Source organism: Erythrolamprus reginae, chromosome 10 (assembly GCF_031021105.1).
Source record: "Erythrolamprus reginae isolate rEryReg1 chromosome 10, rEryReg1.hap1, whole genome shotgun sequence".
Lineage (NCBI taxonomy): Eukaryota > Metazoa > Chordata > Lepidosauria > Squamata > Dipsadidae > Erythrolamprus > Erythrolamprus reginae.
This window is the reverse complement of record NC_091959.1, coordinates 1,211,250-1,227,766: the sequence shown is the minus strand read 5'-3', so window position 1 is coordinate 1,227,766 and position 16,517 is coordinate 1,211,250. Positions and strand designations below refer to the sequence as shown.

Sequence of the window (16,517 nt, the reverse complement as noted above, 5' to 3'; positions counted from 1 at the left end):
GAAAAACTGAACAGGAGGTGGACTCTCTCCTGAAATGTTTGGGGAAAGGGAGGAATCATTCTTTGCTGACCACAAAATGGGAAGAAGAACTGGGGAGCAAGAAATTGGAGCAGCCCAGAAGTAATTTGGGGAATAAAATAGGTCCAGAGTTTCAGTAGCAACAAAAATCAGTCAACGCCAGACTTGTAAATAACAAGAAAATAAAAGCAATTGATTGCAGAGTTGATCAGAGCCAAAGTCATTTAAAAAAAACACTGCTGTCCACTTTGTTGCCCCTTATTTATTAAAAAGAGGTGTTTTCTTGCCTTTGCAGGGGAATAGAACATCTGAGGATCAATAGTAGCTCCAAAGGTTGGGATCAACACTGAAGAAAGCCATGGCGATGCCTCCCAGAAGTTGCTTCTGCCCGTTATATCATCTGGACAGGTTTGTAAATGTTGGTCTCTTAGATAGCTAGGTTTGGAACTGACTTAGAGGTTCTAAATGATCTGGCATTAAGTCAAGAAAGCCATTGCCTGTTAGAGCTGGACTAAACCATCTCGTGGCCCGAAAGAGGAAAACTGAGAGATTAGAAGAAGTTTGGAAAAGATGTCAGAGATGATACAGGGACCTCAACACCTGTTGCGTGAGGCTGAAAGGTTGTGGAATGTTTAATTTGGAGAAAGGAAGACCAACCAATGTTGGGATATCAGTGTTCAGGCACTTAGGAGAAGGAGGCAAATTCCTTTGTTGGCCAAATCAAGTATTTTATTCTACTCTGAAAGATGGTCAGCAACCATTTTAGACCAAGAGCAAAACTAGGACTTAAAACATGGCTGCAAACTGAAGCTAGTTAGGCTGTGTTAATAGAATTCTTTATTGGCCTGGTGTGACTGGACACACAAGGGATTTGTCTTTGGTGCAGATGCTTGTTGTAATCATAGGTTTTTAAGCACTGAAATTTGGGAATAAAATATTGCTGGAGAGTGATGTTTTAAGCCTAAATCATGTGCTGAATAAAACTTTAATTCTTCCTCTATGGAAAGGCAGGCAGCAAAGTCTAGGCTGAATAAGCATCCTGCAGAATCATGACCATGTATGGAAAGCATTTAAAGAAAACCTATAGAACTTCCATATAAGGAAATATATGCCTTACACATTCCTTTGCTAATCACCAGTAAACACACATTCCTGGGAAAAGGCAAAGAATGTAGCTTCTGTTAATTACCTAAAGGGAAGCCTTATATGGTATAGGAATGAATAGTTGGAGGATGGCTTAATGTATGTGGCGTTCGCGAATTGGTTATTCTGTACCACATGTCAGAACTGTGAATACACGATAAAAAGGAGAGGTCTTGATGCATTCAAGGTCGCCCCATCGGGAAAACTTTCTCTCTGTCATTTCATTCTGATGTGGCAATCATGGCATGCTGTGCCTCCCTAGAGGGCGACCCACCAGGGGAGGGCTGCATGCTTTCAGATGCTCTCAACGTACATAAAAGAAAAAGAGACATTTGTCAAGAATCATGGGGTACAGCACTTAATGATTGTCATAGGGGTCAAATAAGCAATGAAGAAACAATCAATATTAATAAAAATCTTAGGATACAAGCAGCGAGTCTGCGGAGAGGGGCGGCATACAAATCTAATAAATTATTATTAATAATTATTATTAAGTTATAGTCATACAGTCCTAAGTGGGAGGAAAAGGATGATAGGAATGATGAAAAAACTAGTAGAAATAGAAGTGCAGATTTAGTAAAAAGCTTGACAGTGTTGAGGGAATTATTGGTTTAGCAGAGTGATGGCGTTTGGGGAAAAACTCCTTGTGTCTAGTTGTCTTGGTGTGCAGTGCTCTGTAGTGAAATTTTGAGGGTAGGAGTTGAAACAGTTGATGTCCAGGATGTGAGGGGTTAGGGTTAGAGTTAAAAATAAAATTAAAGGATCCCAATAAAGCACTTTGTCAACAATGAGAACAGAAAACTCAAGCCCATTGCCTGTCAGTATTCATGGCATACATGTCACATTTCTGATCTGTATCATGATTAATGCTCCAAAAATACAGATGTTGGGAGAAGCCAACAGAAGCCTCCCAATCTTCTCTAGCTACCTTCTCCAGATGTTGCTTCTAAGCAGCTGCAAAACCTCCCATCTTCTTTGCGTAGGGAAACCCAGGCAGGAAGGGAGATATTTTCCAGAGTTGATGCTTAAAACAAACACGCTGGAAAAACACCCACCATAGTTAGGCATGAAAGAGAATTTATTTGAAGACAAGAGCAATGCATATTTATTATGCACATATCTGCATTAACAAGGTAAATTACACCCCGCTCACTCTGGGCTTGTTTATTCATTAGGTCTTTAGAAAACCTACTTTGCCTCCAGATAGCAGAGATGATAATGTGAAATACACAAGCTGTGTACCAAACCATGAGCTTGGACAAGGCTTCTGCTAGGTTGGGAGAGAAGCCACCCAGGAGGAGGACAATCCTGAGATAGGGAGGAGACCTCAAGGGGTTGCATATTCCACAAGGACCACTTGGCCCCATGCAAAATGTTTGCCCTTTCAGGCTATGGGCCTCTGAGGAGCACCTTCATGCGAGAAGATGCCCTTCTGAAGTGGGAAGACCCAACATTATTTCCATTGGAAAGGAACCCAAGGAGATGGCATGCCAGTGGCCTAGAGCAGGGGGAGGCCAAGTTGCCTCTTCTATGACTTGTGGACTTCAACTCCCAGAATTCCTGAGCCAACCATGCTAGCTCAGGAATTCTGGGAGTTGAAGTCCACATGTCATACAAGAGCCAACTTTGCCTACCCCTGGCCTAGAGTCTTGAAGACTACCAGCAGAGGTATTATACTGACCCAGATCAGGGCCTAAGGAAAAATTATGATGATGGTGATGGTGATGGGAGGAATAGAGCAGAGCTGGAAGGGACCTTGAACGATGATGATATCTATTCAGTCATGTCTTGTAATTCTATGCAAATGCATATAATAGTGCAAAACTCTTCCAATTTTGCACTCTTCCTGTGAGTCTTTCTTTGCTCTGGCTGGAGTCAGCTTCCGTGATCTCCTGCCACCCACCACCATCAGGTCCTTTAGCTGGTTTCCTCTTCTGGCCAACTCTTCCATCTCCCCTTGCTTTCTCCAGGGAAGGAAACTCACAGCTTCTATTCTTCCGTGGGTCTTGTGATGGATCAGCCCCACAAGGGAATAAACCAGGTTGAAAAAACCTATGCTGTATATATAGCGCGGGGGGGGGGGGGGGGGCTTCTTCTGCTTCCCAAACCAGAAGTGGGGGGCATTATTCCAGAAATTCAGCAGAACCAAAGATTCATTCATTCATTCATTTATTTTATTTATTTATTCTTTGTCCAATATACAATACATATGAAAGAGAATAGACATTGAGTAAGTATATATATATAAAGATAATAAGTAAAAAAAGAAGAGAAATATATGAGAGGGAGAGAATATATATAATATATGAGATAAGGAAAGACAATTGGACACAAGCCACAAGATCTCACCAACAACCCCCAGTTGGGTTTGCCCAGATGTTTTGCCGATTGTTCTTTTTCCTGCAGAAAAGTCATCTTCGAAGCTCCCCCAAAAGTAGAAAAGTAGCTCTATGTTTGAAAATAGCAGCTAATTCAAAAGGCAGGTGGTAGCACAGGGCGGAGCCTGAGGGATAATTGGGAGAAATTAATGAAAGTCCACCAAGCTCTTGTCTTCTTCTCTTGTTGTCATCATTTTATATTTTATTTTATTTTATTTTATTATCTGTGTAAGAATTGGCAGGAAGGCACACGGATTCTAGGTGCGGTTCCGCCCAGCCTAATTCACTTGAAAGAAGCGCCCTTTTGTGTCGGTGTATCTGTCTCCTGGGTGTGTTTGTAGCAAAGGGGGGGGGGGGAGCGAGCGAGTGAAATTCCTTTACAGCTCCCGCCGAGCCCGAAGCATCAGCTTCCAAAGCTATAGAGATGCAAAGCGCCCCGACTTAACTGCCGGAAATTAAGGGGCGAATTTGGCCAGGAAGGCGGGAGGGGCAGGAGAGTTGGGGGGGAGGAGGGGAAGAGGTGGCAGCTTTGGAAGTGGCGATGCGGGGAGGGTGGGAAAGGCGGGGACGGGGGGAGAGAGAAGCCAAGCTGGAAGGGAACCGCATCCCCCTAGTTGGAGAATGCGCCTTTTCCCGCAGAACGATGGTCAAGTGCTGGTGGTAGTTTTCATTTGTTTTGTAAGCCGCCCTGGCGCGCCTTGGAAGGATATTTATTCATTTATTTGTTTAATTCAAATTAAACAAATAAATGAATAAATATCCTTCCAAGGCGCGCCAGGCGGCTTACAAAACAAATCTGTGCCGCCCAATCCCGAAAGACTCAGGGCGGCTTACAAAGTGTAAAATTACAATAACAGAAACAATAAAAAGAAGTCAAGAAAATAAGAATTAATATCTAAAATCTTAATTAAAACTAAAGCTAATATGCTGGGTATGAAGCAGAAACTATCTCAGATTTCTTTCTGGCCATCGTCCACCCAAAACGAGAACATATTGGGGGGGGGGTCCTTTAGTAAAGCTACTCCCCCACACAGTGTATATGTACACACACACAATTCAAACTGAGGGGGTTGCTTGACAACAATCAACAGTCGTTACTCCAAAGAGATGGGGCGTCAGGGTTAATTGCCGAAACAATAACGGGTGTGTGTGAGTGGGTTTTTTTTTCATCTGGGTGGGTCTGCCCTTCTCCAGATGTGGGGATGAACCAGGACAAAAGAAGGTGGAAAAGAAAAGCAAAAAACGGGAGAGGCTTAATCCCAAACGCCCCCCTCCTCTTGAACGTGCGAACCAACCGCCTTGCAAGCAGAAGGAGGAACTTCGGGGTATCCACGCAGGACTCTTCGTGGGCTCCCGGGGGGCGGGGGGGGGAGAATCACCAGTCGGATGCGCTCCTGTTTAGGGTCTCTCTCTGTCTGTGTGTCTTCTCTTCCTTCCCTCCTTTCCCTCCTTCTCTTCCTTTCCCTTATTTTCCTTTCCTTTTTCCTTCCTTCTTTCTCCCTCTTTCCTTCCTTCCTTTTCCTCCCTTCTTCTCCCTTTCTTTCTCTCTTTCTCTTTCCTTAACTTCCCCATTTCTTTCTTCCTTCCTTCCTTCCTTCCATTCCTTTCCTTCCTACTTTCCTTTCATTTCTCCCTCCCCCCCCCTGACTTCCTAATATATTTCTGCGACCCTGGCCGAGAGGGAAGTTTTACTGAGGACATAGTTGCACTATTATTTCCGCGACTTCTGCGTGCAAAGAGAAACGGAAAACCCGGCGAGCCGTGGAAAGACACACGCTCCCCCCCCCCCAATGGTTTCGTTGGCCTCTCTTTCCGCGGGGCGCGCTGACAAAGACGCCCCCGCCGCCCCCTCTTCCCCCCCTCCCCACAAGGCCCAGGTCGGCGCTGACAATTGCTGTTGGGGGCTATCGCTTGCTATTTTGACGGAAGGGGAGCGACCGCCCCCCCTTTTTTTCTTACAACATTTGTTTCCTCCGAGGGCGACAGCCGCCTTGTGAAAGCGGCCGCTTGTGGGTCGGGCTTTTCATTCGCCCTGACCCTGGGAATGTCACGCTTCGCTACTTCACTTTCAGCAGCTTTTGGGACGGGCGGCTTTTGTTCGACCTCTTGGAGACCTCCGCGAAAGCCTTCGCTTCTCCCCCCCCCCCCGCGCCCCGCCCTGTAAAAGATACTTCAGCTCGGGGGAGCCAGTTCACAAGTGCGGGGCAATTGGGCTCGAACCTTTGTTCGGCCGAGGAAACCAGCCGGCGCTCGCCCACCCGCTCCGGCCTGAGCCGCCAGCGGGAAGAAAAGGGGGCGCGTTAATCCCTCCTCGGGTGTCGGCTGGCCTTCGCTGGATTTCCTCTAAGGAGGGCTGGGGGGCGGGGGGGGGGGAGAGAAAGGGAAAGCGACATTCCCTTCAAGCTGGGCCCACTTAACCAAGAAAGGAGATTAGACACCTAGAAGATGGACGGCAGAAAAAGACCTCCTGGTCCATCCAGTCTGCCCTTATACTACTTCCTATATTTTATCTTATGATGGATCTATGTTTATCCCAGACAGGTTTCAATTCAGTTCCTGTGGATTGACCAACCACGTCTGCTGGAAGTTTGTTCCACACATCTACTACTCTTTCAGTCAAATCTTATTTTCTCACGTGGCTTCTGATCTTTCCCCCAACTGACCTCAGATTGTGCCCCCTGGTTCTTGAGTTCACTTTCCTATTAAAAACACTTCCCCCCTGAACTTTATTGAACCCTTTCACATATTTAAATGTTTCGATCCTGTCCCCCCTTTTCCTTCTGTCCTCCAGACTATACAGATTGAGTCCATGAAATATTTCCCGATCAGTTTGATGCTTAAGACCTTTCACCATTTTTGTAGCCAGTCGTTGGACCCGTTCAATGTTGTCAATCTCTTTTTGTAGGTGAGGTCTCCAGAACTGGACACAGTATTATTCCAAATGGGGTCTCACCATCGATCTATACAGCGGGATCACCATCTCCCTCTTCCTGCTTGTTATACCTCTAGCTATGCAGCCAAGCATTCTTGACCTCCTTGTTTGTTGATCTCCTGCCCACCCACCCCCAGAATAAAAGCGGAGGCCAAAGACCCGGAGGGGTTTTTTTGCAGCTATTTTTTTTCTCCCAGCGAGGAAATTCAGGATTTGGATGGGGGGAGCGGGGGGAGATGTGAGAAGAAGGGAGAAGCCGGAGTTTGACAGTCTAAAATAATATGGGAGTTTAATATTAAGGACAGCCACACACCCGCCAGCGCCTCCTTCGATAAATTCAAGCGACTGGACCTCTTGGCCAGTAAGGGTGAGAACTGGGGGAGGGGCTCTAAGGTCTCCTTCTGCGACGGAGCAAGGGACCGGGGTAGAGCGCCCCGTCCTCGCTTGGACGTCCCGGATGCGCCCTTGCAGAGAAATTCGGGTTTGGTTTTCCCAAAGGGCGGGGGGGGGGGCGCCCTACCCGTAAGAGTAAGGGCCGCAGCCCCTAAAGGACCCACCCCACCCCGCAGATTCTCCATCACCCACCGGGGTCGCTCAGGGTGGATCTGCTCTCCCACCGGATCCCGTGGAAACTGCGAGGCGGGGGAGGGGGGGTGAGCTAGGATCTGCGGGGTTGGGGCTCAAGCAGTCGACGACACCCCCCAAAAAAATTGAGTCAAGAGGGATGAAACCCGCGGTGGTAAAGCGGCCAAAATCTCCGCCAAGTGCCGCGAAGACCTGGAAATAAATCCGTGGACGCGGTTCTTTCTCGCCGAAAAGGCTGAAATATTCTTAAATTACAGATATTCGCCACCCCTGGCGGAGACTTAAAATGTATTAAACCACAGCTCGGTTCGAAGAGAAGAAAACGACCTTTTTGCGGCGTTTACCGGCTCGCTGTATGGCGAACCCGTTTAGTAAATAAACCCTGGAAAGGCCACGGTTTGCCAACAGCGGGCCAAGCTGGGTTTACGTGGGTTTGGCTTAGTTCACCACCACTGTTGTAAACCTCCTCGCCTGCCCTGAGAGTCTTATTATTTATTATTTTTATTTATTTATTATTTAGATTTGTATGCCGCCCCTCTCCGAAGACTCACCTGTGTTGCCAGGCTTGGGGCAATGAGGTCTCAGCCCCCTGGCCAAAGAAATGAGATATACCTTGTATGATTGAACTGGTATGATTGTTTTTTAAATAATGGACTTTTAGGTTGTAATTTTAAACTTAATTAGATTTGCCTTTTGTGTTGCATTGTTATAGTATACGCTGTGAGCCGCCCCGAGGCCTCGGAGAAAGGCGGCATACAATCGAATTAATAAATAACATTGTGGGTTGTAAAAATAAGGTTTGATGTGCCCCTGCGAAGTCGGCGCCGATTGTGGTTTTATTCAATAAACGGCGGTTTACCCGACTTTGGGGAAGGCTCGAGTCGGGAAACAGGTCGTAATCAGCAGGATTTTTTCAAACATAGTTTAAAATAGTGTTTATAAAATAGTGTTTTCTCCTGGGGGGGGGGCGTCGCTTCACAGGTGCATGGGAGGGGGGCCAGGGGGGGCTCTCGTCAGGATGTCCCGGGCCCCCGACTCGCCTCTTAAAGTAAGGGCTGCCTGAGGAGGTCGCTTCACACAATCAACCGCCTGGCCAACTCGGGTTAAACACGTCCGTGGGAATCGAGTCGCTTCCTATCTTCTTGCGCGAGATTTGGGGTTCTCGGCTGGCCTTATTTTAAGGCGGGCAAAACTCGGATCGCAACTGATCCAAGGTAGCCGGGGACCCCCCGCCACCTTCTCCCCGGAGTCTCCCCCCCCCCCTTCTCCTCACCCGTCCCGGCAGGGAGCTCCGGTTGGCAACGAAGCGCGCGCGCGGTTGTGTGTATGTGACCCGATTTTCCTTTCCACTTTAACGGCGACTGCAGTGAAAAGGAGGGAGGGGGGCTGAGAAGGACTGGGAGGCGCGGAGGGGGGTGATTCTCCCACCGACCCGAAGCGGCGCCGAGTAACAAGCGGGTCAGGACGCGAGTCTATGGCGGCCTGCATTCAAACGAGCCGCGACGCTCGCATTGGTTTTAATCCGAATAGGTTTTTTTAAAAAACAAACAAACTAATAAGTGGCTCTTTTAATTTACGGGTTAGGATGTTGTGAGAAATGAACGAGGCGTTGGTTCAGAATCCGCAAGGAGTTGGGCAGCCTGTAAATTTTAATACATTAAATTCCGTGTAAGACCTGTTGGGTGAAAGGAATTCCGTCCATTAAAATGGTTTATTTTGTTTTCCCGTTAAGTCTACAACCGAATCTCCATAACAGACCCACAAACACACGCGCTCTCCCACGGACACAAACCACACACAAACGCACATCCTTTCACACACACATTTGGAAATCTCGCAAGGTTTTTTTTACTTGTTTCTCCACTTGACCCCCCCCCCTCCAAGATCAGAAGGGTGGGGGAACGGAGTCTCCCCTAGACTCCCCCCGCCACCATGTCATTGTATTTATTTTTGCACCTTCAGATTCGGGGCTGGGGGGGGGGGGTCACGCCAAGAAAAAAAATGGAATATTTGGGGAGCCCCCCCCCCATTCCCGCCCTCTGCACCGTTTTTGTCAACCTTAACAAGATTAGGAGAGCTGTTCTTTAAAAGGGGGGGGTGATTCCCCCCCCCCCACTTTAAAGGAGGGGTTATGTGCCCCAAAGTGCCATGGCGACCCCCGCCCCCTTACAGCCGCTTGTAAACCCCCGGATAAAATCAATAGGGTGGCGAGGGGGGGGGTTCCACTTGGGAGGGTCTCCCCCCTCTGCCGGGGCGGCTCGCCACTGAAGCGAATGGGGGATTTATGGAGAGAAACTTAGCATAAATTATTGGGGAATCTGGGAGCCGGTGTGTGTGGTCCTCCCTTGTGGGAAAGGGGGCTTAGCTCCGTGCCCCCCCCCCGGACGCCCACCGTGGCCTCCTGAGCTTGATGGAGTTCCACGGGACGTTAAGTGACTTCGGGGATTTGGTTCCCCGTTTTCCCAACGCGGCTTCTGGCGTCTGATTTGAATAAGCCCCCTTCCTCCTCTTCCTCCTCCCCCCGCCCCACTTTCCTCCGCCTGTTTGTTCCGTTTGCACGCAGAAGAACCGCGTTCACAAGACCACCCTTTTCCCCGCGCTTGGACGGGTTCCCGCAAAGAGAAAGAAGGAAGCGTAACTTCACTTGGCGCGCCACCCGGATCTTAACTAGAAACCGGCTTTTCAAGCCCCAGAAAAAAAAAAGCCTGGTTAAAACTAACCAGCTTCTTCCTTGACCTGGTTGTCTGAACAGAGAGCTCAAGAGCTGCCCCCTCGCCTCCCCCCTCCGTTAAATGCCAGGCGCTCTTCCTTCCCTTGAAAGGGGGAAAATGGGGTTTCGAAAGAAAGGGTGGGGTGTTATTAGGCTGGTCACATTGCGTGTCCAAGCCGAGTCGGTTCTAAAATGAATTCCAAACGCGTTTCTTAGGATGGGCTCGCAGGTTTCGTGGGAATGCAGCCTTTCCGCCCAGGCTGTTGACCCGAGGGCTTGGGCGGCTCCTGCCATGAAGGCTGTGTGTGTGTGTGTGTGTGTGTGAGTATAAGGGGGTTCCCCACTCCTCCGGCCACGTGGATCTACCTGTCCCTCCCCGTCCTTCCTGGAGCCCCCACCCACTAGGATTTCTTCCCAAAACAACGGACTGCATGAAAGGCGGTTCCTTTGCTCCGGAGAAAAGTCCGAGGCCCGAGGCTTGGACTCTCCGAGCGGCGCCTCTTTCGTTGAGCGGAGACCCTCCCCCAGAAAGCCCTAAGAGTCAGCAGGCCTGGTCCTTCGGGACTCCCGGCTGCTGGCTCCATCCTGCCCAACGAAATGTGGAAACCTTCAATAAAACCCTTCTGCCTTCTGGTTTTCTGCGCGCAGCTCAGGTTATTTCGGGGTGTCAAAGGGAGAGCGAGGAAAGAAAGAACCGCTGGCTTTTTAGGACGAGAAAAAATATATATATATCGGTTTTCTTTCGGGGGGGGAGAGGTGTCATCAGTTGAGGTCCATGGGCGTTTTCTCCCGGCCTTCCAAGACCCCAAAGACTCTCCAGGCCCAACGAAGTTCGCTGCTCCCAAATTTCGGGAGAACATAAGTTATTAGACTCCTGCAAGTGCCCGGCGCCGTCTGTTGCTTTTTCTGCTGTCCAGCGAGATAAAGACAGGCAGCTTTTCTTCGTGGAGGTTCCAGCAAGTCACCTCGTTCCCAACCCAAACTCTTGGCGTGGGTCAGGAAGGGCGGGGCGGGGGCCAAGATGCTCTTCAGGGCTGGGGAGGGCAGAAGAGAAGGACGGGGGATGTCGGCCAACTTAAACCCCTCAACTCGGAGTTTCAAGAAGACGCGTCTCTGCAGCTGCCTTTCCTCGGAAGGGAACCTCACGCCGTCCGAGGAGTCTGCGGAGAAGAGCGACAGAGAAATCTAATTAATAAATAATAAATAATAGCAGCTAAGGTTTACTGGCAAGAGATTATGGAGGGGGTGTTAGAGTCCTCGGAGAGGGGCTGCATATAATAATAATAATAATAATAATAATAATAATAATAATAATAATAATAATAATAATAGTAGTAGTAGTAGTAGTAGTAATAATAATAGTAATAATAATAGTAATAATAATAGTAATAGTAGTAATAGTAGTAATAGTAGTAATAGTAATAATAGTAATAATAGTAATAATGATAACGATAACAAAACAACAACAACAAAACAACAACAAAACAACAATAATAATAATAATAATAATAATAATAATAATAATAATAATAATAATAATAATAATAATAATAATAATAATAATACAGTAATAACAATCTGCTGGGCGCGCGGGTTTCCAGCTTTGGGGTCTTCCGCTTTGGGGAGGGGGCTCCAGTATCCCATCTGGGCCCAGCGCTGCAACCACGCGCCCCGCGGGCTCCCCAGACACGTGTCCGCACCGAAGCCGCGGTCTTTCCCCCTCCCCCCCCTCCCCGCGCGCTTGCATTTTTGCTGAATTAAAGAAGGTGACATTATCCTCCCCTTCAAGTGCTTCTGTTAATATTGAAAAACGTGCGTTTGCATCTCAAGCGGCCCCGCCGAGGCTCCGCCGCCATTTCAATATTAATGAAATTGTTTAATCTCCCTAAATTCGTCGTGTTTAAGTTACGTTTCGGTGAGTTATTGACCAGCAACAAAAATGTGGTTAATGGGGTGTGTGGACGGGTGAGTGCGGGCGAGTGTTGAAAGGAAGGGAGGGTGCGGGTGCGGGGGTTCCGGAGGGGGGGGAGGAAATCGCCCTCCCCGCCCTGGGGCCCGGTTTCTGTCTGGTCGCCCATTCTCGAGACGCCGGGTTTACGCGGAGCGCAGCGAAATCCCCGCCGTGGTTTAGCAGCAGAATCGGGCCCTTTCCCAGTATCCTCCACCCCCCCTCCCTCTGCGCGCATTTCCGCGGACGAGGTTTTCTTAGGCGGGGAAGTAAGAAAGGTAGCGCTCTCCCAGGCCTTCCCCCCATACTAATTCGATCCACTGGTGATGGATTCAAGATTCACCCCCTACCTTCCCAAAGGTGACCGCGCCGGGGTTATGCAGTCCTCCCCCCCCCCCAATCCTCCATCCCAGCGTGTAGCAATAGCATTTAGACTTATCTACCGCTTCCTAGTGCTTTTACAGCCCCCTCTAAGCGGTTTACAGAATCAGGCTCTTGCCCCCAACAATCTGGATCCTCATTTGACCCACCACGGAAGGCTCTGTCAACCTGGAGCCGGCGGTGAGATTCGAACTGCTGAACTACAGCCAGTAGTCAGCTGAAGGAACCTGCAATGCTGCACTCTAACCACTGCTCCACACCGGCTCTCCTTCCTTCCTTCCTTCCTTCCTTCCTTCCTTCCTTCCTTCCTTTCCCTTTCTCCCTCCCTCCCTTCTTTTGCCCCAGACAACCGCCCTGTAAGGTGAGCGGTTTAGGACTGATCTCCACACCCTACTTCCAAAAACGTTGAGGAAATGGGTAACCAAGTCTCCAGGACCTCCCCTTCTCCGACTTGGGTATTTGGGCACAGATCGCGGTGTGCCTCTCGTGGCGGGGAGTTCCACGAGACCACTTCCGGAAAAGCCGTCAGATTTGGTTGGGTTAATCTTTGGTTAGCCTTGGAAAGGGACCCCCTTAAGGAGAGACCCCTCCCCGACCCTCCTTCAGGGGCTCCCCTCCTACTAAGCTCTCCCTCTCTCCCCCACTAGCCAGAGAGGGCTGCGCTGCGTTGACCCCTTTCCTCGCTAAGGTTTCTAGGCGAGATGCCTGTCGTTTTAGACGCCAATATAGTCCGGGCATTTTTTGCAGTCATTGATGGAATTTTAGCTGGGAAGGAAGACACCCCCCCCCCCCAAAAAAAAAATCTCATGGCTGGAAAAGGGGCGGGGGTGGGATGGTTTGGGGGAGGGGACCTTCGCCTAGCCCCCCCCCCCCCGCCGGGAAATCACTTCTCCTCTGCGAAGGGTTTGGCCAGACTTGCTTTGGGCCAGGGGTCTGATCTCCGAGAGGAAGTCGCGGGCATAAGAAATATTCGTTTGACGGAGCCTCCCTCCGCCCTTCTCCCTCCATGAGGACTAGAACCTTAGCCCAACTCCCCAAGCGTTCACGAGGAGAACGTCTGAAAGGGGAGCGCCGGTCCCAGAGACCCGGGTCTTCAAAACTAGGCTAGGAGGGCGCCTCAAGTGACCCACCTCATCCCACGGGGCCGCCTTAGCTAGTTCATCCCCGGCTCAGCCCGGCTCGAGAGGCGGGGGTTGGCTCACCTCCTTCGCTTCTAACGGCCGTCGGGAAAAGCGGGTTTCCGCCCGCCGGGCCTCCCGGGAAGAGCGGCGTGAATCAAGGCAGCTCGGGCCGAGCCGGGTGGAGAGAGGCGGAGAATTGCGCACGCGAGGAATTGGGGCAGCCGTGTTCAGCCCCCGTCCCAACCCAGCCGTTAGGGCGCTGGTGTCGCGGGCGCTGCCTGGGAGTCGGGGGTCCTGCCCAGGCGGCTCTTCCGAAGCGGGGGGGGAGGGGGAGCAGGGAAGGGTCTCGGCGGCGCTTTCCCGCCTCCCCTTGCAAAGTTGGCATTTTTACGCAGCGACCCGGGGGGCGCAAGAAATGCGGCTTTCGCCCGCTCCTCTCTCCTCGGCCTCTCCCGGGAAGGTTCCCCTTTTAGACCCAAGACTCGGGGTCCCGGACACCCCACGCCGCCGCCCCCCACGCCCCCGGGAAAAACGTGGCCAGGGGAGAAAAGCCACCTGCAGGAAAGCGATTCCCGCCGTTCTGTCCCATCCCGACCCGTTTCCTTTGGCCTGGCCTCCCGCGCCCCCCCCCCCCCGGCTTCCCATCCTGAAGCAAAGGGGGAAGGCTGAACTTGCTGCGCCCTTCTGGAAGGCGCAACTCTCTGTCCGCCGAGTGGCGCTTGTGCCGCAATGGAAGCCCGCAAAGTTCCCCCTACGCTTCCTTGGGGAGGGGGAGCCCGGCGCGGCGGGGTTGTGGCCCAGAGGAGCCTCGGCACCCACATAAGTCGCCCCCCACCGCCCCCGCCTGCCCAGCAAAGCTCCCGCCCACCTGGCTGGTAGCGGCTCGGATTGTAGCGGCGCGGCCAGGCGGGCGAGAGCGCGGCTCCTGGGGCTCCAAAGCGGGGCAGGACGGGTGGTTGGGCGGCCGCAGCTCTTCCTCGGGGACGGGGCTGGTGGTCCCCTCCCTCCGCCGGCTCGGCAGCGCTTCCCATTGGCCCCCCGCGTGCCCCGGGAATGGGGAGCGGCGACCCCCTCCGCGCCGGCCCCGGAGCCCCGCCCCCCTTTCTCCCTCCCCCTTCCCAGGCGGAGTGTCACCGCCGAGCGCAGAAAGTGGCCCATTAGCGCGGCTCCTCGACGGGGGCCTTTTCTGCACCCGCCCCCGCCTGGCGAACTCAGATGGGCGGCAGGCGGCAAGAGCAGGAGGAGGAGGAGGCGGCCGCGCCAGCACGAGGCACGGCCGGGGCTGCTTAGCCCGGCGGCGGCGGAGAGTCAGGAAGGGGCCGCCGGGTCGCCTGCCCCACGCAGCCCCCCTCCCGGGGAAGCCGCGGACGCCGGCTGGACCCGCAGGAAGGAAGGAGGCTCCGGGCGCCCTTCGCCGGCTGACCCCGCTCCCTCGCGGCGCCTGTGAAGTGAGTGCCCGGGCCCGGGAGGGGCGGCTAGTGACTGGGGGGGTTGTCTTTCCCCTTGGGGGGCTCCGGAGGTCCTGGACGGGGCTGCCCACTCCGCTGGCTTCGGTTGGCGCGGGAGCCACTTAACGGGGAGGGGGCGAGCGAGCCGTTACAAATTGAGAGCCCGGGAAGCCGTCGAGGGGTGGGATCGCGGGCATCGCATAAAACGGCCGGGAGAGCGCGCGAGCCCACTGCCTCGGCTGAGCTCTACGGCCGGCCGGAGGAAAGCGCCGCCCCCGCCGAAAGGAGCCGGCCCTTGGTCGGGGCGTGCCAGCGGGGCGGGCGGGTGGCCAAGGAAGGGGAGGACCCGAAGGGCCGCCAGGCGCGGATTGCCGTCCAGCGGGAGGGGGGGGTCCCGGAACTGTCAGCCGCAGGTCGCCTCCACAGGGCTCGCCCCTCCCGCCCAGAGGCGCTCCGCCCGCCCGCCCCTCCCGGTTCCCAAAGCGGGTGAGCCAACTTTGCCCGAGGGGGGGCGCCGCGTCCCCGCCCCTCGCGCGCCCCCCCCCCCTTCGCCCAGCCCGCTAATTCCGCCTCCCTGCGCTGCAGATCCGCCGCTTCCACCGCTACCGCCGCCATGCCCCGTCCGGGCCGCAACACGTACAGCGACCAGAAGCCGCCCTACTCGTACATCTCGCTGACGGCCATGGCCATCCAGAGCTCGGCGGAGAAGATGCTGCCGCTGAGCGAGATCTACAAGTTCATCATGGAGCGCTTCCCCTACTACCGGGAGAACACGCAGCGCTGGCAGAACTCGCTGCGCCACAACCTCTCCTTCAACGACTGCTTCATCAAGATCCCGCGCAGGCCCGACCAGCCGGGCAAGGGCAGCTTCTGGGCGCTGCACCCGAGCTGCGGGGACATGTTCGAGAACGGCAGCTTCCTGCGGCGCCGCAAGCGCTTCAAGGTGCTCAAGGCCGACCCGCTGGCGCCCTCCAAGCCGCCCCCCGAGGCCGCCCACTACCTGCAGGCCCAGGCCAAGCTCCGCCTGGGCGCCCTGGCCGCCGCCGCCGCCGCCTCCTCCGCCGCCGCCCCGCTCGGCCCCTACGGGCTGCCCGTCCCGCCGCCCTCAGGCTTCAAGCACCCCTTCGCCATCGAGAACATCATCGCCCGCGAGTACAAGATGCCCGGGCCATGCGGGGGCGGAGGGGTGGGAGGCGGCGGGGCGCTGCCCTTCTCCGCCATGCCGCCCGGCCCGGCCGCCTACCCGCTGCCCAGCCAGCTGCCCCCCGCCTGGCCCCACGTCTACGGCTCCGCCGGCATGCTGGACCCGGCCGCCCCCATCGCCATGGCCGGAGGGGACTACGCGGCCGCGGCCGCCGCTGCAGCCGCCGCCGCCGCCTACGGGATGCCGCTGAAGCCGCTGTGCCACGGCGGGCAGACGCTGCCGGCCATCCCGGTGCCCATCAAGGCCACGCCCGCCGCCACCGTCCCGGCCCTGCCGGCGCTGCTGCCCAACTCGCCGCCCTCGCTCAGCCCGCCCTCCACGCAGACGGCGCCCAGCCGCGGCAGCCCTGCCACCCCCAGCGAGACGCTCACCGGGCCGCCCGCCCTCCTCCACGCCGTGGTGGCCGTCCACTGACCCCGGCCGGCCCCGCCCTCCGCCGCCGCCCGGGAAACGGAGGGAGCATCCAGGCGCCGTCGTCCCGCCTTCCGAAGGTCTCCAAGACGGGGCTTCGGGCCAGCCCGTCCCGCCTCTTTCCACCATCGGACCCAGAAGGACGGGGCTGCGCTCCAGAGGCGCGGGGGCTTTTGCAAAAGCTTCTCTTGGGACTGCGCGAGCAGGCGGCGAGGCTGGGCGTCGGATCGCGGCTCCT

General features: G+C 54.0%; 1 protein-coding gene across 1 annotated transcript; it reads left to right on the top strand.

Moving 5' to 3' along the window:
* Window positions 1-320: 320 nt before the first annotated feature.
* FOXB1 (forkhead box B1) lies at window positions 321-16,282 on the top strand. The gene is made up of 2 exons (XM_070763588.1): window positions 321-426; window positions 15,250-16,282. The coding sequence occupies exons 1-2, from the start codon at window positions 377-379 to the stop codon at window positions 16,280-16,282; spliced, it is 1,083 nt and encodes a 360-aa protein (XP_070619689.1). The 5' UTR covers window positions 321-376.
* The last annotated feature ends 235 nt before the right edge of the window (window positions 16,283-16,517 follow it).

What these genes read in the sequence shown, in the direction of transcription:
- FOXB1 (XM_070763588.1), top strand. Translation starts at nt 377, where the DNA reads ATGGCGATGCCTCCCAGAAGTTGCTTCTGCCCGTTATATCATCTGGAC. An exon ending in CCGTTATATCATCTGGACAG is followed by an intron (nt 427 to 15,249) that starts GTTTGTAAATGT and finishes CCTGCGCTGCAG; the next exon opens with ATCCGCCGCTTCCACCGCTA.